Here is a 26,975-nt window from a genome sequence, read left to right on the forward strand (position 1 = left end):
CTTCATTGTCCACCAGAGAATAACATGAAAGTTGTTTGCATATCGAAAAAACTAAAGGATTTTGAGTCTACTGTTAGGTACGACAAAGAGAAGCAGCAAATCCTGTACTTTGAGAAGCTGGAACCTCAAACTGTCGCAGTTTTTCACTAGTTTTGTTTGAAAAATGACTGAATGATGAATCGATTGTCAGAACAGTGGCTGCAAACTAGTCCAACCAACAGAGCAAACACACACACAAACTCCTTCCTCAGGACTTCCTGTCAAATCAAGTGGCTTTTCTTTCAGCAAACTTAGTTTTTATTTTCCACTGTGCTACATGTGATGAGAACATTGTGTTTCTACAGGAAATGCAACACAGTGAGAAACTATCAGCACCATTTCATGTCACTTTTGACAGTTAAATGCTGATCACCATCAGTCCCACTCTCCTTTAACTCAGGGATGTTACTGAGACGCACAAATACAACCTACATATTCCCAAACACAGTCTGGCCTGTCAGAAAGTGGTCTCCTGTCCTGCGCTGAAATTTCTACGCTTCAGTTTGAGCTTTAAAACACAGCAGAGTTAACAGTGGAGCTCCCTGCAGTGCAGTTCAAAAAGACTCCCGAAGCACAGCGATCTTCTGCTAATCCTTAAAACACGACCTGCCCTGAGGGGAGAGCCACAACACAACAACAGCTTTACTCTGAACATGTTTCAAACTGTTCAGAGTTTCAAACAAACAAATAAAGAGTTCCTTTCTCAACAAGGTGAATCCGTTACTGTAAGAAAAACCTTTCCACCTCGGCCAGACAGGTGTTTCTACCTTCTAGTCCCAGGACAAAAATGAGCTCTTGAGCCTCCACTGGCCCCCAGTGCCTCCCCTCCTATGCTAATGCCACCATCATGCTGATTTACTGCAAATTTATAAAGGAACATTCAACACAAAGGCACAAAACTGAATTTATGAAGTTCTTCAAACCAGAACAAAGACCAAACAAAGTGTCAGTTAAACCAGGACTAACCTGCTGACGCACATTAAACCTTCAGCTCAGACGGCTGCCATTCACAGAGAGCAATCAGCAGACTAAAACAAAGGCACGGTCTGAGAGGGGCTGTCAGGCTGATGAGACCCCCACGCTTTGTGTTTTAAAAACATATTAACCAGAATCTGAAAAATGCACGCAGATGTAAGACATCTGCACATCTGGTGTGTGTGTGTGTGTGTGTGTGTGTGTGTGTGTGTGTGTGTGTGTGTGTGTGTGTGTGTGTGTGTGTGTGTGTGTGTGTGTGTGTGTGTGTGTGTCACACGACCGTCACTGCTGCATTTGTTTTCGGAAGTGTGTTGTGTTTGTGAAGAATTTTTAAAAAGGATCGTGTTTCAGCTTCACTGTGCGAGCAGACATGAAAAATTCAGAGCGGCTGTGGAAAGTGTTTCAAGCCGAGGTTCTTACATAAAAAGTGGCCGTCCAGCTCTGAGAGCAGAACAAACCGGAGGATGAGATGATGAAATGACTTTTTAAGGAGGCCATGATTTGCAGCAGCGTGATCTGTTTGTTTGTATCTAGGTCATTTCTTCCTCTGCAATGAGGAGGAAGGCGTTCGGGGGTTTCGGCATGCGGGGGTGGGGGGGTGGAGGTGGGTGCCTGTTAAGTTTGAGGAGTCCGCTTCATGCAGCAGACTCATAAACCTACAGTGGGAGTTTATTCAGCCGTGAGCTGGACAACGTGATTTATCTAAATCAGAGAGCTCCCTGAGCCCCGACACCGGAGACGAGACTCACTGTCACGCTGCAATTCATCTCCGGTGTCGCCGAGAACAGACTCACAGCACACAGACACACACACACACAGACACACACACACACACACACACACACAGACACAGACACACACACACACACACACATGATACAGACACAAACACTCACACAGCAGGTACAAACAAAGACACACACTTCAGATGCACATAGAGGAATGCCATGAATACTGTCATGTCCAATAACACACATACTGCAGGTGGAACTTTTACTCAACAATTAATCAGTAATTTATCAAATACAGCTTCGAACAGTCCTGCTTTTCTGTGTTCAACAGTATAAAGTGATGGTCCAGTAAACAGAGAACATGACGGTTTCAGTTTCCAGTGTTAAACACATGAGCAGAAACACCCATGAAACTGTCATGACGTGACAGCACTGTCACGCTGCTCGTTTCCTCAGCCGAAGAAAGTTTCAAAAAAGTTTTGCTTCCTTCAGGTGCTGAGTGTGTGTTTAACACAAAGTCATACACCTCATTAACGGTGCTGATATCATGTGAACAACCTGCCACAGTCTGTGCCATTAAAAACAAATGTAAACAGCAGTAACAAACAGGGAATAAGGTCATGTCTGCCAGGAGGTGTGAGAGGCGTCATGCCTGATTCACTCCCTTTAAACCAGCTCCACACGGCACCGCTGCCTGCTTCTCACTTCACCCAGACTCTGACATTTTAGAAACTGAGCTCAAGCTTTCAACAAGGGAACATTTAGAAGCTGAAACACTGAATAAATCTCGACACCTTCAGCGTGTTGAAGTGAGCCAGGTCTAAAATCTCACTGATTCAACTTTTCTGGACGTGATTCACTTTTCTTTCTTTAACCAAAATGTCTGTAAACTCCCAGCTTCTCAAAACTGCAGCTAATTTCACAACGAATCTACAGATTTGAACGACAGAAACAAGCTGCTGAGATCAGTCTGAACGGCGGAGACTGTCTGATCGTTCCCGAAACACAAACCCTGCAGCCGAACCAGGATCCGCTCTGAAGGTCCAGCACTGTGTTCACACCCAGAAAACTCACCCACAGTCAGACCCTTTCTGAGCATCTGAATATTACAGACTTTATTCAGCACGAGCACTTGCAAAGTCCTCCCTGTTTAACCTAAGCTTTCATATTCATATTCTTCATATGATTCAGACGATTGTTGGAGGAGCTTGTTACCACGATAAACAAACCCTCTCAGACTGAACTCAAAGACAGACAGAGCTCACCTGCAGGCTGCTACATGATGAGAGCATGAATTATTAACAAGAGACTGAGAGGCTGATTATCTTTTCAGGTGGAAAATCACATCTTTATCTTCTGCACGGAGAGAAAGAAAAACATTGCCTCACTCGTGATGCAATCCAACAGTGTGGCTGCAGGCTAATAAGAAGCCTTTGTTGTGTGTTGGAGGTGTAGAGTGTGTTTTAAAGAAGTAACCAGGTAAGAGACAGATGATTCGGTAAACAGAGGAAAGGCTGACACACAGATCTGAGGATCAGTGACCTGAAACATCATCTGAATTAACTTTAATCACTGGAGATGACAAATTACATTTTTATTGTTTTAATCGTGTATTGAAGTTTCCTGACTTTTTAACCTCTGAAATATGTTAAAGACTCGTTGTTCATAAATAAAAACAACTTTCTTCCATCAGACATGTTCAGTCCAGGGGTCAGATGCATAGACCATGTCTCCAAACATTATGGAGTCTGCAAACTAGAGGAAGGGACACAGTTATCTGATGTGTGACACTCACATCAGACGTCCCACGATCGACACCGATAAACGACACCGACAATGCCCTGTGGATAAAAGTGTAATCTGGAGAGGTGGTTACCCACCATGCAACACTTCCTCCCACCCGGTCTACTCGTCTCCATGACCCCCGTCTCACCCTGTCCTCTGACTCTCCCAGATCAAAAGCATGATAGAGGAACCGTGTTAGACGTGATCTCACTCTCAACGCTGTCTGTGTACACACTGAGGCGGAGGCTCAGAGGATCAGGTTTGCAGATGGATTACGCACGACGCTCGCCGGAGGAGTCAGTCGAGTGTGAAGGCGCCTCAGGTGGTCGTGTCACAGTGCGGCTGAAATCTGTCCCTAACACACCACCTCCTCCTGTCTGTTTGATAAAACCATATCTCAGACTTTCATCCAGGGGAGAATTTACGCAGTCTTACTACTAACAGAATGTTCTTCTTAATTATTACGTGACATTGCTAATTGTCACCTTATGGTTTTCCTGTCTTTCCCGCAGCCCTTCAGGTTTGGCCGGCAGCCCCGTCATCTCTGACATCTCCCTGATCCGTCTTTCTCCTGCTACCGTAGCGACGGGCGAGTCTCCGTTCAGCCCACCTCACCCGTACGTCAACCCTCACATGGAGCACTACCTGCGCTCTGTGCACAGCAGCCCGACCCTGTCCATGATCTCAGCCGCCAGAGGACTCAGCCCCGCTGACCGTAAGCTCAGACCCCTCAGACAGTGACTGTAACTTTCACATGGAGCTTTTAATCTCTTCAGATCTTTAAAATCTTTCACTCATGTCCAAAAAGCTGTGGTCTCTCTGCTGTCTCACACATTTTATTACAGACTGATTACTGATTTTTAAAACATTATTCAGATGGAAAAACACCTGATCTGATTCTACCTTTCACTTTATCTCTGAAAAAAGATTTGATTTCAAATGGTAAAAGACTCAGTGGAGTGGAAACGCATTACCAGAGAAGCCTGTGGTGTTTTAGCAGGAAGAGGGACCTAAAAAGGCCTCAGTCCAAAAATGATATTCAGCAGGGAGCAGGGAACTGAATAACGTGACTGCTGGTTGCTACACACAAACGTTATTAAATGAAATGGCCTCGCAGCGGAAAAACCTTGACCTGCGCTCCCAGGTGCTTTGATACCAAGAGGAGATCCTTTTAAAAAAATCTGTGGAAATTGATAAAAGAAAAACGGTGCTGGCAAATACTTATCAACCCCCCAAATACACCAGGATGTGATGACAACTCTTTCTTCAGCGCTGAATTACAATAACAGATTGGAGCGCAGCAGCGCGACGGGATATAAATCTTCTTTTACAGTCTGTCAGTGGTAATGTGGCAATGCTTTTAAACTTAAATAAGCGGCCGCGCCTGAGATCTGGGCCTGATAAAGCTGTGCGAAAGGAGAAAGGATGGCGAGACCGCGGCGGAGGGAATGCAAATAGCTTGTTGAAAGACGAGGCCTCGGGTTTGGAAACGGAGGCCGTCAGCTTTTACGTGCTCCAGGTGACCTTTGCTTTATTTTCATTCAGATGTTTTTAAGGCGGAAATATGATCCTGTAAGCGAGAAGTAAGAGCAGCACGAGCACGGCGTCTGTTCTTTTTTAAGTCCTGAGCACTAATGTCGTCTGAAACATCACTTGAGATGAGGGCAGGGGGCAGACCGGCATCTTCAGGAGAGAAGGGGAGTGAAAAGCAAATTCACATCGGAGTCTTACTGGTACTGACACTTTTAAAAGTGTTTTACTGTGTGCAGGGCGACTCCAGCATCTTTGGTACAGAGATAGAGAAATAAGAAAATACTGAGTCTCACTGTTTTGCTGATGGGGCTGAGGAAACAGTGAGGTGGGGGTGGGAGCACCTACACGGGCCGTTGCACATCAGTGACCCCGCCCTGCCGGCCCCTCAGTCCATTCAGAGATCTCCTCAGCGCAAGGCGTGACACACCAGGAATTCACCCCCTCTCCCCCCGCTTCCCTTTACTCATTCACACCCTCCCTGCATCCTTCTATCTACCCTTTATTCCTTCCCTTTTTCCCTCGTCCACGTCTTCCTCTTCCCTCCCTCCTTCCTCACCCTCTCTCTCCTCTTCCAGTGGCCCATGAGCATTTGAAAGACCGCGGCCTGTTTGGACTCCCTCCTCCTCCTCCCGGGGCCAGTCCTGCAGAGTATTACCACCTGATGGCCACCCACCGGAGCCCCTATGGCGAGCTGCTCATGCAAGGGGCCGGGGCCCCCACAGGGGCCCACCTGTCCGACTACATCACCCCCATCGACGGTGAGTAGGTCTGGGAACAAACATGTTAAAAGTAGAAGAGCTGCGACTAACAATTTTCTTTTCTTTAGTTAAGCGATGCAGAAACAAATCAAACGGTTAAAGGGAAGATGTCCGACTCCTGGTGTCTGATGCTGAACGTCAGGACAGCCTGTCATGTTCATGCACCTGTAAAGGACAGTTCCACTGGTACAACTGAGAGCTTGTACCCAGGCCGTGCAGTGAAAGGAAGGTCTGCCTTCCCAGCAGCCCACCCTGCTCTATCGAATGAGCTGCTTTGACACTGATTAAGGAGAATGAAATTCCTATCAGAGCGTCGAGTCCAGGTGGATGATGAAACAAAGATCACAGGAGAGGCGAATAAATAAAAAAGCCTTGTATACATTTTTCATGTCAAACTACTTCAAACGGCCGAGGGCCTTCAGCTACCGGCCCAACTCTGCACAGTATTTCTCCCCACCGAGCCGCCGCCAGCACTTTTCCATAAACATCGAGGACTTATTGTGCCGCTGTGACATTTCCAGTGCACGCCACCGCGGGGCACATCAGGTGTATTTAATGTAATGAGTGCCTACTTTGATCCGGCGCTTTGCTCAGCACCTTAATAGGCATAGCCGTGTCTGAGAGGGAGACTGATGGCGGAGGGGAACTCCTGATGATGAACAGCAGACAGAGTAACGTCATACTACACTCCTCATCTTAGTCTCTGCCTTCTCTCCTCTGACGCTCTGATGCTCAGGAGCTGGATTCAGGGATTTTTCTGCTCTTTGTTTAAAGTGCTCATACGCGTTTGTTTACGAGGTGAAAAGGTAAAAACCAACTTTATCATCCAAGAAGCAAACTGGCTGTAACACTACATATTTGGTGAGTTTACGGTCAGTGGAAAAGTTGATATCCATCCCTGAACCACACGCTGCAGAGCTGAGTGGCTGAACAGGCGGTCGGTCAGGGTTAAACCCTTCCCTGCAGGTTCAGCAGACAGAGCTGAGGATTGTGAATGAGCCTGCTGTGTTATGGTGTCGGAGGCCAAACCTGCTGCTGCTGAGAGCGACGGCGGGCTGCCAACAGCGTGAAGCCGGCCTCACTAAAGCTGTCATAACTCAGTATCCTGCCGTTCCAAACACTGTGCAGGCGCTGAGGCCAAAACAAACGGAAAGCACGTTTGGCTCTGTCTCACCAAAATGTCATTGTTAAGTTATTCAGTGAAACTGCTGGATGTGGCTGTGAGAGGGGCAGAGAGCGAGCAGAAAAAATCATTCCACCTGCCAACTGCGGTGTGTGTTTGGTTATTTGAAACTGTGGAGCAGGCTGAGAACTAACATTTTCATTCTCAGACATCCAGAGTAGAGGAAGGAAGGCTGTTTGCATCCAAACTCAAAGATTATAAAAAGTCAAACACACAACAGATATCTTTCTGCTGATGTGGCTCTCACTCATGTACTCGAATACTCAGACTGCTCTTAGCTCAGTAGCTTCACAAATCATACGTCTGACATTACTGCTCATCAGTTTCCAAAACATGACGTCGTATTGGTTCGTACAAAACGCACAGAAACAGCGGTTTGGCCCTTTAAAGCCGAGCTGAGGAGAAAAATGTCTCCCAGCAGCTGTGGCATCGTTTGAACCTGCAGCTCTGCAGACAGACCACAGAGGCAACACGAGCCTCAGGGGCTGCAACACACACACTCACACACACACTCACACACACACACACACACACACACACACTCACACTCACACACACACACACACACACACTCATTCGCTCTCCAAATGAGTCCTCACACACCTCTCTGTCCTATCCAGCCCTCCCAGTGGCGGCTGCTGATATAAATTACAATGGTGGGGGTGGGGATGGGGGGTAGGGAGGGTAAGGGGGGTGGAGGGGTCGACCCAGGCTTTTCCATTTATCAGGGGAAGTGGTACATTAATAAACACATCTCCCCAGAGGTGAGAGGAAGTAACAGAGATGAATACGGCTGCCAGTCCTGAACGGCTTCATCCGAGCCGCCGCGATCATCGATAACAAAAAAACAAAACACACCTGATCCTCTACACCTGCCCCCCACTTCCACCTCCACCACCATCAACCTGAGCTACATCTCAGCTTTAGCTGGTTAAATGTCCAAATTAGCGTCCCATGACACCAGTCCCACAAACAGGAACGTCTTTGGAAATAAACCTCCTGAGCAGAGACATCCCTCGAGAAACGAGTGCTGATGTTTTTCTCTTCTGTGGATTTGTTGTATCATCATTCAAATTCCATATGTCCTGGGATAAAGATATCTCCCCTCCTCCGTCTCAAAGCGCCAATTTCTAAACAGATAACATATGTTAGAGATTTGTCCTGGAGAACGTACGCAGAAAGAACTTTTTAGCCCCCGTCATTAAGGACGGCAGTGAAAGCAAACAAAGCAGAATTAATCGGTCGGGGAGGTTACACACCGAGCTTCTCACTGTCGCAGGGAGAAGTTGGTTTCCTGACAGTCTGTGACAGGAAGTGAAGGTTTGATCCACACCAGATGTGCCCCACTCAAAAAAAACGGTTTCTTTGTAAAGTGATCAGTAGAGATGATCTTCATGTGGAGGGTGGCAGCCTGGAGGAGAGCTCAGAGACCGGCTGGGTGTTTAAAACATGTTAGTTTTAGAGTTTGAACTGTTGGTCATTGGGCTCTGGGACATTTTGATCAATAATCATCTCTGTTTCTGGATATTTAATAATTAATCAGAAATAACTCCAATGGACCAACAGAAGCAAACAGGAAGCTTAGAGCCATCAAACTGTTCAGTTCCTCTGCTCGTAGAAGAGTTTAAGTTCAAGTCCTCGTCTGAATTTACATCTCAGAGCTGAGAATCGATCACATCGCTCTGCATACATTTCCTCGCAGTTCAAATCAATTCTCTGTAAATTGCCCTCATTTAACATCATGAAGTACAACCCAGACACTGTGATGTTTATCTGAAGTAATTGCAGGGAATTATAGTGGGAAGATTGATTAGTTATGTCTGAATCTTAATGGGATCGCCACATGTGGCCAGATGTCAGCCGCACAGCTCCACTGGCTTTCAGATGGACAAATCTTAGGACCAAAGACTCAAGACATAAAAGCTAAGGACAAGAAGGCAGCATGGGGGGGTTACTGTGTTGTCTTAGCCCAGGACACAAACAAAATGTGTGTTTTTGCCGCCCTGTTAAAGTCTGAGGGATCCATTCAGTCATAACTAGTTATGTGCTGGACTCTTTCCTGACACTAAGTGGTTGAAAGTCTCTGCTCAAACAGTCCAGCACTTCTACACTTTGGTTTTCACACAGGTTAAACAAATGAGACACAACACGTCAGAGTTTTAGAGGCGCAGGTCGCTCTCACAACGATCGAAGACATTTTCTTTCTATGATTTTCATCCTAAACCTCTCAACCTTTCTTCTGTTTAAAATCGGTGTCACTGGGACAAATGTCTCTGCATGCTTCCTGGAGGCTTCACTTTATTTCATAATATCCTGTGCCAGGCTCAGTTTCCATCACCGTGAACAAATTGTTTACTGTATTAGCTGTGAATCAATCCCCAGCACTTATTGATAGGGTTGTTCTGTGTCCGTGGGGTTTGAGTGTCGCGGGGAGGCTGCGGTGGCATCAATCATGTCGGTCCCGGCCGGAGCAAAGAGAGCTCTCTCCCTCCTCGACGCTTTAATGCCTCGATCCTGAAATAGCGCGAGCGAGCGAAACGGGCCGACGCTAAGAAGACAACAAAGTGATGAGGAGAGGAGAGGCAGTTTAGATTTCAGGGATCATTCTTTCAGATTAAGCGTGTTTCGAGTCTCACAGGTGAGCGGAGGGTGTCTGTGGGGTCAGAGGTGAAGGGGTGTGCAGCATTTATTACCTCTGTCCCAGTAAAACCAGGTGTCTGCAGAGACCCAGCCCTAAACCTGACTCACAAAGTCCTCAAACAACCACAGCCTGAGAAATGAACTGACCTGTCGGCCCACCTGTGTGTCCACAGCGTCTCGGTTCTCCAGCCCCAGACTGACGCCCAGGCTGAGCAGGAAGAGGGCTCTGTCCATCTCACCGCTGTCAGACGCCAGCATCGACCTCCAGACGATGATCCGCACCTCGCCCAACTCACTGGTGGCCTACATCAACAACTCACGGTCCAGCTCGGCCGCAAGCAGCTCCTACGGACACCTGTCGGTCGGAGGACTCAGGTAACTCATTTGAAGATCAAGTCTAAATAAACACACTGTGAAAAATACTGGTCATTCAGTGACGTGAATCTCATTTTTGCTCCTTACAGCCCGTCCTTCCCCTTCCCTCATCCCATCAACCCCATGGCCTACCAGCAGCTCCTCTCCCAGCAGCGGGGACTCAGCGCCTTCGGACACACTCCGCCCCTCATCCAGCCGCCGCCAACCTTCTCCGGCCGGCAGCCGGGCCTCGGCCTCTCCACCCTGCCCGCCTCCGGCCATAACAGCGACCTGACGTCCAAGGTAAACACACACACGTCAAAAGAAGCTCTTTTTATTTTTAAGTCATATTCTTGTGCACAATTCTTGTCCTGAAAAATAACTTGTTTTGAAATAAGGGTGGATACAATGTCAGTTATCTCTGATCATACGTATTGTGTGTAGCTCGTCTGAGATCAAGCCTAAAAACTCCCTCCACTTGGAAACAACTTAAAAATTTCTTTCTGCACTGGAAGTTTTTTTGTTTCCAGAGATCAAACTTTTGAGGGGTGTAATTAAAGACAGAGGTGCTTTGGTAGGACGGAGATTTTTTGCAGCACTGGAGTCTCGATGTTTCACAAGTTTCAGTGTCTCACAAAGAAAAACAACTTGTGCTCCTGTTGCTGGAACATTTGTGGGTTAACGTTGGAACTTTGTGTACTTCAGGATGATTCAGTCCTCCATTGTTCGAATGATTTCTCTGTGGATTCTGGATGAAGGAAATTCCCCTTTTTGCTCTCCAGGTATTTCACGTTGGCAGCTGCTGAAACACTATTTAGCCAAACCTGGAATTTCACTTCTCCAGTTTCCAAATGTTTGTTCTGCCGGTGGACTTTGTTTTGCCGTCGCTGCCTCTTAAAGTCAGTGTTATCAGCCCACTTTGCTGGGTCACAGTTTACTGGGGTTATGATTTGTGGATTCCACCTCAGCACATGCGATGTGTGCAGCGTCCCCTCAGAGGTAAACACTCAGTGGGGGAGACAGTTTGAAGGGAGACCCATCATTTCCCTCCACCCACACAGGACCAAGCTGGTTTTTCTCTTCTTCAGTGAGACAGTCATGTGATCTCTGACTCAGCCTGATATGACAGAGAAAGGAGAAAGGCCAAACAATGGACTGCGGGTGATTTGGAAGTCTTGTAATTCGTTTATAATTCTGATTTTCTGCTGATGCGGCTCATTTTCATCCTGTCAAAAAGTCTGGACATGTGAGGACATTTTTAAAGTGAGGACTGATTAGAAAGTGAAGACATATTTTTTTGACCTGGATTTGAACCACAGGTGTTGCCATAATGACAATAAAAGTCCAGTTTGCAGTTTTGTTTCCAGGTTATGTTTGAATTAGTCGACTAAAATCTTATTCCAGATTTTTATTAAATGATTTAATGTGAATTCTTCCATCAGATCTAAGAATCTGGATACTGAATCTTCTTCTGCCCTCAGAACCCCGGAGGAGACTCGGCCGTCAGCAGCACAGTCGACCCCATAATCACCAAAAGGTCAAAGGTCAAGAGTGAGGCAGAGGGACTGAGGCCTTCTTCTCCTTGTTCACCGGTATGAGAAATAAAAATCACTTTTCTTTCACTCTGAGCTTTATCTGACTTTAGCTGATCGAAACACTCACACATTCAAAATGAGGGACTTTGAAAAAGTCTGGCCGTGTGAGGACATTTCAGAAAGTCCAGACGCTTCTTTGAAAGTGAGGACAGCTTGGTAAAGTCGAGGCAGGGTTTGTAAAGTGCAGTCATTTTCAGAAAGCGTCTGAATTTGCAAGTGATGAGTTCCAGTGTGTTATTTTCCCGGCTGTTCGGTTTGTGTCCTGCTCCGTGGCGTGGCTCGCAGCCCCGGGGGGGCCGCAGCCTCTCCTGACCCCCTTGTAAAATATGTCTCAGATAAAGAAAAACTCCACATGATAAGAGCTTTGCATCCATTCATTTGGCCGCTCCTGCTCCCCCCTCCCTCCCTCTCCCTCCCTCTCCCTCTCCCTCCCTCGCCACTGTAAACTGTGCCAGAGCACTTCATTTTCATGAAATATTGGCCGGGCTTTATTGTCATCTGAGGAGCTTTTTTCTCTTTCTTTTGACAAATTTGCGGCTCCTCTCCGATAGCGAGGCAGGTTTGGGCTTGATGCATGGGGACGGCGGTGCGCGCAGTCGTCTTGGGGCCACCAGAATTGATGAAGATAGCGTGCGTGGGGCAGAGACAAACATGCTGCAGTCAGCATGTTGTGTGTGTGTGTGTGTGTGTGTCTTTGTGTTGGTGGAGGCATACAGGAAGCCGGGTGGGACAAGCCATGTGTCAGTTTCTGTCTCACACACGTATGTACAGTCTTGTACAACTGTCTTTGCGAAGACATTTTGAGCTTTAGACATGAGGACATTTTAACAGTGAGCATGTCACAGTAAAAACTGTTCTGGAAGGTGAGTGATCGAAACATCCTGGAAAAACTAATGATATGAAAGGAAAGTGAAAATGTCTTTGGACAGTATTTTTGTAGTATGAGGACATTTTTCATAGTGAGGACATTTTTAGAAAGTCAGGAGATTTTCACAAACTCGGGGGAGAGTCAGAATAATATTACAGGATGTGGACGTATTTGCAAACTAAGCACTTTTATTAGAAAATCTAAAAATCCTTAAAAGCACATTTTTAAGCACATGGACATTTTTGAAAGAGAAAACTCTGCTTTTGGAAAGTGAGGGACTTTTACACTTTTTTTTAGGCTTTTTGGGAAAGTAATGACAGCGACGAGGTTTTTAAGAAACCGGGAAAGTTTCGGGACGTTCAGATATTTTGGGAAAATCTGTGAATTTTTTTTTTTTTTGAAAGTCAGAGCGCTGAAAGTGAGAAAACATTTTGAAATGTGAGGAGATTTTGTCTGGATTTCATTTCTTCAAAGGCCCGATCAAAGGATTAAAACTCTATCAAACTGTTGCCACCTGTTGAACCCTGCAGTCTGAGTGTGAAAACTGATTATTTTCTGTTGTTTGAAACAGAGTTCACATTGTGGTATTTTTGTGTTTGGTTCGTTAAGGTTCACACTGCCTAACTACAAGCTGAACTGGGAGCTGTAAACACAAGTCACGTGTGTGTATTTGTGGTGGAAGTTGTCAAAACAAATGTGATTCCAACCTCTTTAACTTTAGTGAAGCATGATGGAACTGTGTGCACTTTAATCTGTAATTTACTGTCTCTGGTGTTCATATGAGGTAAAACATGAACAAACAGCTGAATATGATTCCTAACAGCTGTATCTGAGGCTGTAAACTGTTCCACATGTGCAAACACAGCCTCAGAGGACGAAACGTGTGTGCAAATCAGCGTGGAACATCATTCAGTCCAATGGCTGTCAGGGTTTTCTAGTCCCGTCTAACAAACATGGATCAGTTTAACATTACGTTCTCTGATGTTTGGTCTGGGTTCTCCACAGAACCACCACAGCAGCTTGCTGGACCTGAAGGACGACGTGGACCGGGACGAATGCAAACAGGAGCCCGAGGCCGTTTATGAAACCAACTGCCACTGGGAGGGCTGCAGCAAGGAGTACGACACGCAGGACCAGCTGGTCCATGTAAGTGTGGCTTTGTCTGTCTGTGGTGTCAAAGGGACAAACAAGCTAAACATCCTGAGATCAACTCAACCAAAGATGGATTCCAACCCATGACATGCAAAACACTGCCAGGATAAATACCTGGTGCAGTGTGAGCAACGCAGCCTCTGAAATCTAAGATAAAGGTTCTAAACTAGATCATTCGTGGTCTGCATCATGAACTCTGTGCACCACCCAACATTTATGACCACGCAAAAAGATGCAAAATGGACACTGTTCGGATTTCCAGAGTTACGTCTGTTTCCAAGCTCAAGACTGAACTTCTGAGCAAACACCTGAGAAACCTGGGAACTGATGAGAAAACTCTGACTTCACTGTTTCCACTGAATTGTTGCAGACGCACGTTCTGAGGTTTCCACTGCGTCCTCTGCTTCCATCTGAACCATCATGCTTCATTTTTTCTCCCCATCACAACAAGCAGAGTCTTGGTTAAAAGGGTCTTAAGCATTCCACACATCCACTGAAGCACAGAGAGAAAAGAGGGCGCAGGGTGAGGGGATTAGTGAGGGTCTTGGGGCGGGGGGGTGGGGGGCCGCCGTCCATCATTCAATAAACTCAGACTCTTCGTTCTCTCTGAGGAAAATCTCCACCTCGCCGCCGCCTCACCTCTGCGACTGTTCACAGACTTTTAAAGCAGCTATGTGTGGCATTTTAAACATCAGTGTTTCATTGTCGACATGATTCTGATGCTTTGAAGTGATTCCTGTAAACAAATGAGACTGTGGTCGACATAATTGTGAGCAGTATTGTTACAGTGCTATTGTTTTCTACAAATTGAGACCACATTTCCCATAAACTCCATTACTTCCTTCCTGTTCCTGGCACAACTCCACTGTTTTTCCCTTAGACTTAAAGATAAACATGTAAGGATTTTTTCTTTTTTTTCTGCTGAAAGATTCAACTCTGTTTGCTCTGGAAGAACAGCGCCCTCTCTCTGTGTCTGCTTCTCAAACTTTGGGTCATGTAAGACTGGCAGAAAAACTTAATCTCATCCAGCAGTGACTGTCACACACCACAGTATCAAGAACAAAATAAGTTTGCAGGTAGAAATAGGAGAAATTATTCTTATTGCCCCAGAAGATTTTATCAATTGAAATAAAACAATGAAAACTCGTAACAGCTGGGGTGTTCACACTGTGGGAGACGCTTTGGATTTGATTCTTAAACTCGACTTTCATTTGGGCTGATGCAAAGAATCTATGTGGTCCTAATTAGTGGGACTGTAACACGTTTCTCTGCTGCAGCCTTCCTTTGAGATTTACACTGATAAGATGGATTTCTACAGAAAAATCCTGCCCAGAACAACATGAGAGCCTCTTAGTGGACAACTCTCTCCAGAAAAACACTCATTTCTCTCACTGTGTGTGTGTGTGTGTCCCACAGCACATCAATAATGACCACATCCATGGAGAGAAGAAGGAGTTTGTGTGCCGCTGGGAGGACTGTTCGCGGGAGCAGAAGCCCTTCAAAGCTCAGTACATGCTGGTGGTTCACATGCGCCGACACACAGGGGAGAAACCACACAAGTGCACGGTGGGTAACGGATGGCCTCGGCGCCCCCACGGGCCCCCGCAGGCCCCTGGAGGGCGGCAACTCACACTCTCTAAACACTGTACACATTTCTGCACACCCACACCCACATCAGTGTTTTTTCAAAGATGCTGTAGGTAAAACACACACAGACACACACCCCTGGGACGGCAGGGCCGAAGATTTCTTTTTTATACTCATCTCATCTCAAAGTGATTCATTATTCATTGTCCACACCTTTACTGACAAAGGGCTCATTTATGTTATTATAAATATATATATATAGAGAGAGAGATTGAGAACAGGCCCCGCCCCCCTCACCTGTAGCTCATACAGGACATACACTCACACCTGTAGATATATTCTATCATACAGGATTTACATAATATGATTGCATCCTGAAAACGCCATCGGTCACGTTATGTTGTTGTTATTTAACCACGCGATTAAGTCAATAAACTTTCTTTTATTTAAAAAAAATATATATATATATATAAAAATATAAAACCCTACCCAGCGGGTCTCTGCTGTCCTCCGTGTCGGGCTGACGTGGGAGTGAGGGCGGCCTCTCTGCCGCTGTGTCGGGCCGAGGCTGAGCGGACGTTGGTGGCTGCTGCCGCCGTACTGTCCTCCTCCTCCTCCTCCTCTCCAGGTTACTGGCTAATGCCAGAAAGAAGAATTTACACCAAAAAAAAACAAAAAATTAAAAAAGACAAAAAAAGAAAGAAAAGAAAAATATGTTTGACCGAACTTCACTTCCTCTGATACCTTTTTCATTTTTCGTCTTTCTCTTCGATGCTCCACCGCTCCGAGCTTTATTTTCCATGATGTGATTAGAGTTTTTCTCACCTGTCGCCAACGACACCACGTGACCCGACCTGACCCGTCATCATCAGGCTACGAACAGCCAATAAACCAATCACAATACGCTGTTTATCAGCGAATAAACGAACTGCGCATTCACTGTTTCCTGGTTTAACACACTGTTGCTTTATGTTAGTGTGATATCCAGCACTCAGCTGCACATATTCGCTTTGGACGAGCTGATAACTGAATATTTAACGGTCTTTAGAAATTACAGAGACACCAAAAGCAAAATGAAACCCAGCAAATCTTCATCAGTTTTCATCCACCTGCAGAAAGTAGAAGGTACATACAAACCTCTGTTTCAGGAGCCCAGATCAGACTTTTTATGCTCCATCTTTTTAAATTTTAACAACCTACTTAATTGCATAAGTAGAGGTTGATATTTACTTGTGAACTGTTTGTGACACAAGCTTAGCATAAATGTTTTAACCAATAAGCCTGCAGATGATTTCAGATAATGATGAAGCAGATTATCTGAAGTTTTAAACTTTACTAACAAACCAATTTTCAGTTGCTCCAAAATCCATCGTACTGACATTCAGATAATGGTTTGACTGTCTGTCTGGACAGTGATCGATTTAACTTTATGAATACTGACTACCATTAATGTTTGAAAGAGATGTTGAAGCTCCTGTCAGCTGCTGAACACACTGACACTGCCTGCTTTCTTTTGTGTTGCTCTGCAGTTTGAGGGCTGCTCCAAGGCCTACTCTCGTCTGGAGAATCTCAAAACCCATCTGCGCTCACACACCGGTGAGAAACCATACGTTTGTGAGCACGAGGGATGCAACAAAGCCTTCTCCAACGCCTCGGATCGAGCCAAACACCAGAACCGGACACACTCCAACGAGGTACGGACGACTTTTGGCCTTTCCTCCTACAGCTGCTCTCACACTGACTCCCTCACAGAGCTAAACTCTGCACGAGCTGACTGAAGCAGCCCAGATGAAAAACTGCAGAGTGACAGGAGTTTATCTTCGTCTGCGGCGAACTGTGGCCCAAATTTCCTTTGCATGGAGATCATTAGATTTTAGGCAGCACAGGCAGATTGTTCCAGTCTGCACATTTGCCTCCGTACAGGTGTCGACGGCAGTGTCTGTGTGTTGCTTCAGTGCCCCTGTGTATGTCTGCAGACGTTTGTGAGTAAATAATGAGGTGTAGACATAATGAGCACGACGGCCCACAATGCATTAGGGCGAATCATGCTCACCGCTCCCCCTCCGCCCCGCAGAGTGGGACCACCTGCAGACGGCGAATGGAAAATGAAACCTGGAAGCGTTTCAGAAACCTCACTGCTTATCCATCAGCAGGACCGCAGAGAGGGAGTTCACCGTCGCTGCAACAACCCACACACACACACACACACACACACACACACACACACACACACACACACACAGATTTACCTGAACACACCTGTGCACCAGCATTAACTGGTAAATAAATCTAACCCAACAAAATGAGAACAATACTCGAACAATAAATATCTGATGATCTCGCTCACACTGAGAAGCTGCTTGTGACTGATTGCATTACAGAGAAATATTAAAACAAGATGCCTGTTATTTTCTTTCAGTCAGATTCAATGTTTAGTCCATAAAATGTAAAGAGAAGGACAAAAATGTCCAGAGCTCAGTGTGTCTCGTCTTCCAGTTATTTCGTTTTACTCAGTACTGACTTATATCTGTCTCATCAGCATCGTTTTCATTCATTCATTCATTCTGCAGCTCCTCCAGCTACATATAGAACTTCCAGTTTACAGAAGAATTCTCTGTATATTTCTTTGCATCTGCAGAAACCCTACGTATGTAAGATCCCCGGCTGTACCAAGCGATACACAGATCCCAGCTCTCTCAGGAAGCACGTGAAGACGGTCCACGGCCCCGAAGCCCACGTCACCAAGAAGCAGCGCAGCGACCTGCCGCCCAGGCCGCCGGCGCCCAGGGAGAACGGCGAGAACGAGGCGGGGCCCAGAGAGAGAATCCAGAGGGAGGACAAGATATCAGACAACGGCTCACCCAGAGGCATGGAGGACTTTGTGCACGTCAAATCCATCAAGACAGAAAACTCTGTGGTAAGATCACTTGACATGGTTCAGCTCGAGTTCAGTTTGAAAAAGCAAAAAGACACAAGAAAAGTCAAACTGGTAAATAATGGGATTTGATTTATGTGAGTATTTAACCAAAGAAGATTTTCCATGATTAAAACCAACTTCTCTGCCAGTACACGATCAGAAATGTGTCTGTCTGACAGCAAAGCAGTGACAGAAACACTTTATATAATATTATGTGCTGTGACAGACAGTACACTGCACCACTACACACCTACACAAACTACACACCTACACAAACTACACACCTACATAAACTACACACCTACACAAACTACACACCTACACAAATGAAAACATTCTCAGAGCTGTGCATCCAGTGTTGTATAACCACTGCTGCTGTACAGCAACACAACACCGGCCCTTTGAGGGTGGGACAGATACTAACAGCTACTAACTAGCTGAGACTGAGTATTGGGTAATAGACCATGAATGTGAATAACAGCAGCACCCCTCTTTATCCTAACCTTTCTTCTGCTTGCTGCTGGTCTTCATTTCTCTGCCTTTTCTCACTTTCCTTACGGACAGACTTTGCTAAGGTGAGCTCACCTACGCCTGATTATACCTTTCATTATACCTTTCACCATTGTATGTCACCTTTCACTATCATTCAGTGTGTTTTGCCATTTTGCTTCATCAAATAAACAGTTTCATTCCAAAAAGAGATGATTTATAAAAAAACCAAAAAAAGACTGAGATTTGTCATGTATTCATGGTAATTTATAAAATGCAGAAACTGTAAAACATTTTGGAATCAACCTGTTCTTATATGAACTCATCTCATCATTAGGTGAAGCAGGATTTGTTCTTATTACTTTTTAAAGAACAAATGTTCATGTTTTTAACCGTTTTTATTTGTTTGCATGCTCGTTTTTTTCTTTAATAACTCAACTTGATGTGAATGAGAGTCCTTTCTTTATCTGTTTATATTTTTCAGATGAAGTTTCTAACCTATAACACACTGACTCATGTCATCCAAGAGACCGTGTACGTCACTTTTCCTGTACACAGGCAGTTTAAACCTACAGTGGAGACCTATCAAACACCCGTCAGACAGCCTGAACATGATAAAAGCCACTCCAGGATTAATATTCAAACACTGGGAATTGGCTTTGCTGCTCTGTGCAAACAGAGCCAGCTATCAAGCTGTGATCAAGACGGCTTTTTAGCAGTGAATATATTAGAGTCTGCGAGGAAACCCAGGCTGGGCAGGACCTGTTCAAAGTGATACACACTCTAAAACCACTACAGTCTTTACAAAAGAGAAATGGAAGGATTATTCATAACACTGAACCATACACAACGAATTAACTCCCATTTACATCGATATGAGTAAATATTTCAGAAGTGACTCCAGCAAATGTGAAATCATTAACCTGACAGCAGAGTGCGATGGTGAAATGTTAGTAATAGCAGTTTAACTTAAACAATATGAGAAAACTTTGCGTGATGCTTTTTGTGTTTTATTTATTACTTTTCATTTGTGTAAATGAAACAAAGACAGAAGAAAAGATGTAAAGAATGGGAAGCTGTGCTGCTGGCAGAGGGAAAAGCTCTGCAGGTTATTTACCATAAGTCTAACAGAAACAAGTCGGAGTGACAAGCAAAGCTTCAGACTCACCTAAATGTTCACACAGCCTCCGCCCTCACCGCTGAGTTCTTGGAGAAAGAAACGTGATCACATCTCATGATGAATGGCCCGGCGCTCTGGCTCAGGCTCAAGCAGTCTTTCATCCTGCCCATTTCTAATTCACAGACAGACTAAGACAGTCTGTAATCTGTGGTGGACCCCCACCTCTTCGCCCTATCCCAAAAAACACTCATTATTTACAATTAAGCCGGGGGAGGATAAAAGACTCAATGATTCACTGTTCTTCGTGCCATGTTCCACTTTTGTTCTGGTAAAGAAAGATTGTTTTTTAGGACAAATAGTTGTGTCTTTTCTGCTTTTCTCATGCTCTTTTTATCTCGTCCACTCTCTTTCTTCCTTTTTCTGCATTTCTCCATCACTCCCTCACTTTCCTCTTGCTCTTTCCATATCCTCCATCCTCCCATTTCTCTTCGTAGATGTATCAGTCCAGCCCTGGCGGTCAGTCATCATGTAGCAGCGAACCATCACCACTTGGCAGTGCCACCAACAATGACAGTGGAGTAGAAATGGCGGTGCACAGCGGGGGAAGCCTGGGGGACCTGAGCACCCTGGACGACCTGCCCTTTGTGGAGTCTTTGGGCTTTGAAGATTCCACCGGCGGAGTCGCGGCGGTGGGTCTCCACTTCCGAAAGCAGCTCGGCACCAGTCAGCTCCTGGAGCATCTGAAAAAGGAGAGGCTGAAGACAGTGAGGGACTCGTGTCGGTGGGCGAACAACCCAACACCCCCAGTCCTCGGCACCAAGCTCCCACCCATACCAGCAATCGGTGAGAAGAGAGAAACGCACCACTTTTATAACACAAGTTAAAGACTAATCAAGTATTAAGGATTAAGGTCTCCGCCAACTCCTGAAAAAAATATCTGACTCTTCAGCTGCCAGATGTTCTGCTCTGTCCACCAGCTAGATGCTAACTTTGTCTGCTGTTTGGTGGTAACACAGATTTGGTTTATGAAAGTGTCATACATTTTCATCTGTTCATTCACAGGGTCCCTCCTGGAGAGTCCAAGTATGGGTGGTGGTTCGGTGTCCTTCCCTTGTTCAGGCTTGGGTAAGCTGAGCTCCGGTAAATCAGCTCTGTTGGAAAACCTTTCAGAGCGCCGTGACAGCACCTCCAGCACCCTGAGCTCAGTTTACACCCTCAGCCGCCGCTCCTCAGGCATCTCCCCCTGCTACTCCAGCAGGCGCTCAAGCCAGGCCTCCCAGTTTGGTGCCAACCGCCCCAGCAACCTCAGCTCTGCTGACTCTTATGACCCCATCTCTGCTGACATCTCACGGCGCTCCAGTCAGGTTAGCCAGTGTGGAGGAAGCGGTGGAGGAGCAGGAGGGTGTGGAGGAGGGGGCCTAATCAGCCCCCTCAGCCTGACCCCAGCCCAGCACTATCACCTTAAGGTGAAATACGCAGCTGCTACAGGGGGTGCACCACCTACCCCTCTTCCACACATGTGTCTGAAGACCCATGCAGCCCTGTACCGGGACCCCCACGAATCCTCCACCATTAACAAAGGCCCGGCTTCCAGGCAGTACAGCAGCTACACCACAAGGAGTCTGATGCCTCATGAGGTCCCATCTAACATCCCCCGCCGGGCCAGTGACCCTGTGAGACGGGTGACCGTGGATTCTCTCAGCCAGCCACAAATGCAGCGCTACAACAGCATGGGCACACTGAATGGGGGGGTGACCATGCAGCCCTATCCGCCTCCTGCATCCGATCGCCGCCATTTACCCCAACAAGGCTGCCTGCGATCAGATGGGCTCCACCGCTACCCTTACAGCCTGCGACCGCCCAGCATTTCTGAGAATGTCACCATGGAGACGGGTGACATCCCTGAGGAAGACCTGTTGCTGCCTGACTTCAACACTGACAACAGAGACACAGCCTGCAGAGTGTCAACCAATCAACAAGATTTCCAAGGAAACCCCAATCTTCAGCAGCAGTCGTACTATGAGAGAAGGATGGCTGTCGTGAATACAAACATCAAACTGCCCACTCCGGTTTTGACCTCTCCCAGCATGAGTCCAGGGCAGCAACAGCAGAAGAGTCCACCTTCCTCGAGGGACAGCAGGGCCAATTTCCCTGGCTCTATGGATGTTGGCCAGCACAACTCCAAACTACAGGTCCGAGGGAACCTGGCTGTCCTCCAGCAGAACCAGAACTTTGGATCCTTTTATAACAATCTCAGCTCCAACCAGCAGATGATTCAAAACCTCTCTAACACAACACAGCAGAGACGCAAACAGCTGAATACTGAACCAGGAGCAAACTGCTTCCAGCAGTCATCAAACCTCAATGAAGCAATTAGCTCTCAGTGCAGGTTCAACGACAGCATCGGTCCCTTTGATAAAAATGGAAACACCACCTATCCAACTTGTAGTAACACAGCAGCAGTGAACGGGAGCATGCTCAGCCCCATCTGCAAACAGGAGCCAGTTGACATGGAGACTGTTGATATGCATCTTGCTGATGCTGGATTTCAGCCTGTGCAAGTTAAAATTGAGGACTGTGGTGGATCGGTCATGATTTCAGATCAGCAGAATTGTAATTTGACCTCCCAGAATCCCTTGCAAACTGGGAATCAGAGTCATCTCCAGCCAAGACCACCAACAGAACCCAAATCTCTGAACAGGCGCCTTTCAGGGCCCAAGATGATGCAGCAGACGAGGCACCCAAATAATGCGAATCCAGAAGTTGCTTCCAAATTATCCAACAGTGGAGTTTTAGGACTTCATTGCACCAACAACTCTGATGACAATGCCGTGTACTACACAGGGCAGATTCAAGTATTTGAGCCAAACGGGAACTTGGACCATCATCTTTCCCCTGTGATGAATGTACCTCCTTTCGAAAATGATGCAACATCTCCCAGTTCCGGCGACAACCAGGTGTCCAGGACTATAGACTGTAACACAGCACTGGAACAGGCACAGATAGACTTTGATAGCATGTTGGATGATGGGGATCACTCCAGCCTGATGTCAGGAACCCTGAGTCCAGGTCTGCTCCAGAATTTGTCCCAGAGTTCCTCTCGCCTGACAACGCCCAGGAACTCTGTCACGTTGCCCTCGGTGCCGGCGGGGACAGGAAACATGGCCATTGGGGACATGAGTTCGTTGCTGACTACTCTGGCAGAGGAGAGTAAGTTCCTCAACTTGATGTCTTAGTCACATTATGGAAAACTCCTCTGACAGAAAGGTGTTTGCAGAAGTGATGAACTCCTTATGCCCAATAAACATTTATCCACAGACTTAACATTGATGTGACTTTGTGCCAAAAAGCCTCTGCAGTGTGTGACTCCCGTTTTCTTGTACAGTCTCATGTGTTACTTATTTAAAATGGCGATTTTCTATCTTTTTTTAAAAGCCATATTTTTTGTTTTTTGCCTTAGGTAGCAAATATTGTGTAAACAACAGAATTTAGTTGTTGTGCAGGTCTGCAGTTAGATCAGTTTACTAAGTGCCTGGCTCAGCCAACATATGCATGCTGTGCATATGACCACATTTAAAATGTGTAAATGCAACCAGGTAATTATCAGAAAGTAAAGTAAAAGTATTTGGAATGTATCATCATCACCGACGCGTTTTTTTCCACTGTAAATTACTGGAGCTCAGCTTGGTTTTATCACGTTGCTCATTTCTGCTCGAGGAGAAAACTGTTTAACGGAGATGTTTCTTTCTCTCTCATCACAGCATTTCAAGTTTACAGTCACTGTCCTCAGTGAGCCATTATTTGATTGCTGCGTTGCTGCTGAGATTAACTGTGACATCTCAGTGTCAGGCGTCAGAGACTTGATATGTGACTGGAATGATGAACCCATGCACTGAAAAAAATGGGCAGTGCTCCTGCAGCGAGAAGAGCCGAAGGCTTCAGTGAGCATCTGAGGAGAATCCAACTTTTTCCTTTTGTACATTCTTGCACCAGTTTGTTGTGCTGGTTAAATGTAAATATCATTTGTACATTTCTTAAAAAATACAGTATTGATTTTTTTAAACAAATATAGTTTGTGTTGTCCTTCATGCAGATGTTTTTGATGTTTTAACAGGATCAGAACAGTTTGACAGCAGGTCATTCAAACTAAACAGCAAAATAAATGGTTTCTCATCGTTCTCATGTTCAGATTTTCTGATGTGCTTCCATTTGCAGGACATCGTCATTTGTCAGTGACAAACAAAACTGTTAGATCCTGATCTGCCTCCTCTACAGTTTGTTTAATCACAACTACTACTATGTCATGGAAAGATAACAGTTTGGGGAAACAGAGTAAAAGGTAACAGGTAACGAGCTGTGGTCTCCCATGTCAAAGACACACACTGACAAAGTTTCCTGATCTGCCACTGCTGTGAGGTTTGGTAAGGTTCTGTGTTTGGTCTAAAACCTCTGCTTTATTAACGTTTGGATCCTTTGTTAAAAAAAACTAGGTTCTGGTTTGGGAACGATCAGTGGAGTCAGTTTAAAAAAAAAACGCTGACTGCTCGGGCTCAGTGAATTTGTGGAAATGAGCGCTGTCTAAAACACAAAGAAAGCTCTGTTCTGCCCTCTAACACGTGCTCTCCTGCTTCTTGTTGTAACTGAGTGTTATTATTATTCATCAGTCTGTCTCCTGATGGCTTCCTGTAGAAGGAGTGTTGATCGCTTCAATAATTCAACAACAAAACTTTTGTCTTTGAAGCCACGTTCCTGCACCCTTTGCCGACAAGGCACTTTCCTCAGACCTTTCTTGTTGAATGTCAGACTGAGGAGCCACACGTTCTTAAGACGTTGCATGACCTCTTTCAAGACGGCTTTGAAATAACTTCCCCTGACCTCGTCTTACCTCGCCAGCAAGAGCAGGCTTGACATAATGTAAATTCTCACTCGGAAGCTGATGAAAAAGGACGCTAACAGGAGGGGAAAAGGCTGGACGCGTGCAGAGCGGCCGCTGCTGCTGCAGTTAGCCTGTGTGTACTTCAATATTAACTCTGACAGAGCGGCCCAGAGGACGCAGCTGCCGAAACCACATAAAACAAAGCAGCTGAGAGGAGCGAGAGGTTCCGGGGACGCAGCGCTGAGCGTTAGTGAGAGGAACAAATGATTTTAGCCTGTCAGGGAATTCAGTCGAGGACACGTTTGATCTGGAGTTTGTGATTGCTTTTGCCACTGGAATTCCTTATTCTCTCAGAGATGTGAAGCGAGAGAGAAAATAGCCCCGGGCTGTGAAATCCAACCAGGCCCCGAACAAGAGGTGGAGATAAGACGTGCAAAGATCATGTGTTACCAGCACCTTCAGTTAGTGATGGAGACAACTGAGTGAGGAAGATGAAAGACGGGTTTCAGCCCTCTGCCACCAATGGATTATACATGTATAGTTAGAGAAGAACAGATTTCAGTCATGGCAGTGCAACGTATGTCACCTCAGATCACATGATTTTAGCTCAGTTCCTGCTGAGGCAGTCATATCAGGCGTTTAACTCAAGCCTCCAGCAGGAATTAAGTATTGTACTGACAAGCTGAAAAAAAAACCTGACTCTAAGATGACAGTATCTCAGAGCTTCTCTCTCAGTTCTGTGGCTTTAGGTTTAGTATCTGCATTTCACACCATGAACTGAGATAAATCTGTTGATGTGCTGATATTAAATACATTTATTACATTTATCATAATCTACTAGTTACTGATGGGAAATTCAACATTTATTCAACATACCTCCTCCTGCAGAAGTGCTGTAACACAGAGAAACGTCAGAAAACACAGTGTCAGACGCTGTGAAGCACCAGTGTTTTTCCTGCTTCACATTAGTTTCACTTCAGAGTGGTATCAACATGTGATATGTAGAGGTAAAGACCATGGACCGTGTCCCCAGTTCAAGACTGATCGAGGACCTTAAATTCAGTGCATTCAGATTTTAAAATGAAAACTAAATGACTTACACAGCTACTCTAAGGTAAAGCACGGCTCAGTCATCTCCAATGAGCGCTGAGGTTTTACAGCCTGAGCTCATGGCGGGGCAGTAAACAGGCCTGTCTGCCGAGGGTTTAAAAGGCTACGGAGGAATGTGTTTTACAGCGCGCGCTGCATTCTCCGGCGTCTCTCGGGGCTCAGAGTTAGAGAGCTTCTTTATGAGCAACAAGCTTTTCAACAGTCAGACAAACACACACACACACACACACACAGGATGAGGCTTGTTAAGGTGGACATGTTTTGCAGCACGGGGCCCGTCAGTGACCAGGGCCCACTCTAACATCCCTGTGGCTTATTGGCTGAGCAGCAGCAGCAGGAAGCAGCTGAAGCTGGAGGATCCATCAATAAGTGGAGGTGGGAGGAAAAAAACACAAGGAGGTTCCCTCCAAAACGAGACGTCCACCAACGCCGACGCTCTTAACTGAATCTGACCAGGAGAGTCTGGTTGAAGTGTCCTGGCAAAGCATTCGAAGGATTTACATATCAAAACTGATCTTTTATCTTCCTGTAGAAATGTTTTTCTTGATTCATTTTACATTCAGAGCCATAACTATATTATAATACCACACTTGACCTTGTTAAATTGTGGGTTGAAGCAGCTACGGAGCAGCATCATGGCTCAGATGTTGGAATGTTCGTGGCTCCTTCTCATCCAGTGATGCAGGCAGAGTAAGTGTGGATGCAGCTGAATAAGGAGGTTAGCTCTGAACTGCTGTGGGTTTCCACAGACTCCATCCACACAAGTCCAGGATCGAGCACTGAAATGAGATCGCTCTCACACACAGTCGTTTCTCTCAAACTGTGAAATAATAAATAATAAATCAATATGCATGTTAACGCCAGCGAATGAGTGCGTGGATCATCCTGTCTCTGAGTCTGACATTATAAACTGCTCCTCTACAGCCAGGCTGACGCTGAAGTGGTGAGTTAGACAGATCAATACATAGATCAATACATAGATCAATGGATAGATCAATAGAGAAACTGACACTCTGCTTATTTTTTCTAGGAGCTACCTTTAACTTTAAGATGTTTTATGAAAACGGTCCCAGGCTAAATGTCTGTTTAGCAAAAGGAAATGAATTCTTCTTCCTCTGTCGTTTCTGTGGAGCCGCCAGTGACACCACCCACCGGCACACGAGTCCCAGAACTCCCCGCCCTGTGCGGTCAGACACCGGGTCCATCATGTATGCCACCGGTCCAATCAAAGCTGTGACGGTCGAACCAGCAGACGCACTCTGA

General features: G+C 45.9%; 1 protein-coding gene across 1 annotated transcript; it reads left to right on the forward strand.

Moving 5' to 3' along the window:
• Positions 1–4,148: 4,148 nt before the first annotated feature.
• On the forward strand, positions 4,149–23,667 carry LOC121177841 (zinc finger protein GLI2-like). The gene is made up of 11 exons (XM_041032216.1): positions 4,149–4,245; positions 5,639–5,821; positions 9,818–10,019; positions 10,109–10,301; positions 11,480–11,590; positions 13,467–13,607; positions 15,030–15,179; positions 16,730–16,894; positions 17,839–18,117; positions 20,221–20,569; positions 20,789–23,667. The coding sequence occupies exons 1-11, from the start codon at positions 4,164–4,166 to the stop codon at positions 22,960–22,962; spliced, it is 4,029 nt and encodes a 1,342-aa protein (XP_040888150.1). The 5' UTR covers positions 4,149–4,163; the 3' UTR covers positions 22,963–23,667.
• The last annotated feature ends 3,308 nt before the right edge of the window (positions 23,668–26,975 follow it).

Source organism: Toxotes jaculatrix, chromosome 24 (genome assembly GCF_017976425.1).
Source record: "Toxotes jaculatrix isolate fToxJac2 chromosome 24, fToxJac2.pri, whole genome shotgun sequence".
Taxonomy (NCBI): Eukaryota; Metazoa; Chordata; class Actinopteri; family Toxotidae; genus Toxotes; species Toxotes jaculatrix.

Coding starts and splice junctions, on each gene's coding strand:
- LOC121177841 (XM_041032216.1), top strand. CDS start 4,164: ATGGAGCACTACCTGCGCTCTGTGCACAGCAGCCCGACCCTGTCCATG. Junction 5,822..9,817: donor CTACATCACCCCCATCGACG/GTGAGTAGGTCT, acceptor GTGTGTCCACAG/CGTCTCGGTTCTCCAGCCCC. Junction 10,020..10,108: donor CTGTCGGTCGGAGGACTCAG/GTAACTCATTTG, acceptor TGCTCCTTACAG/CCCGTCCTTCCCCTTCCCTC.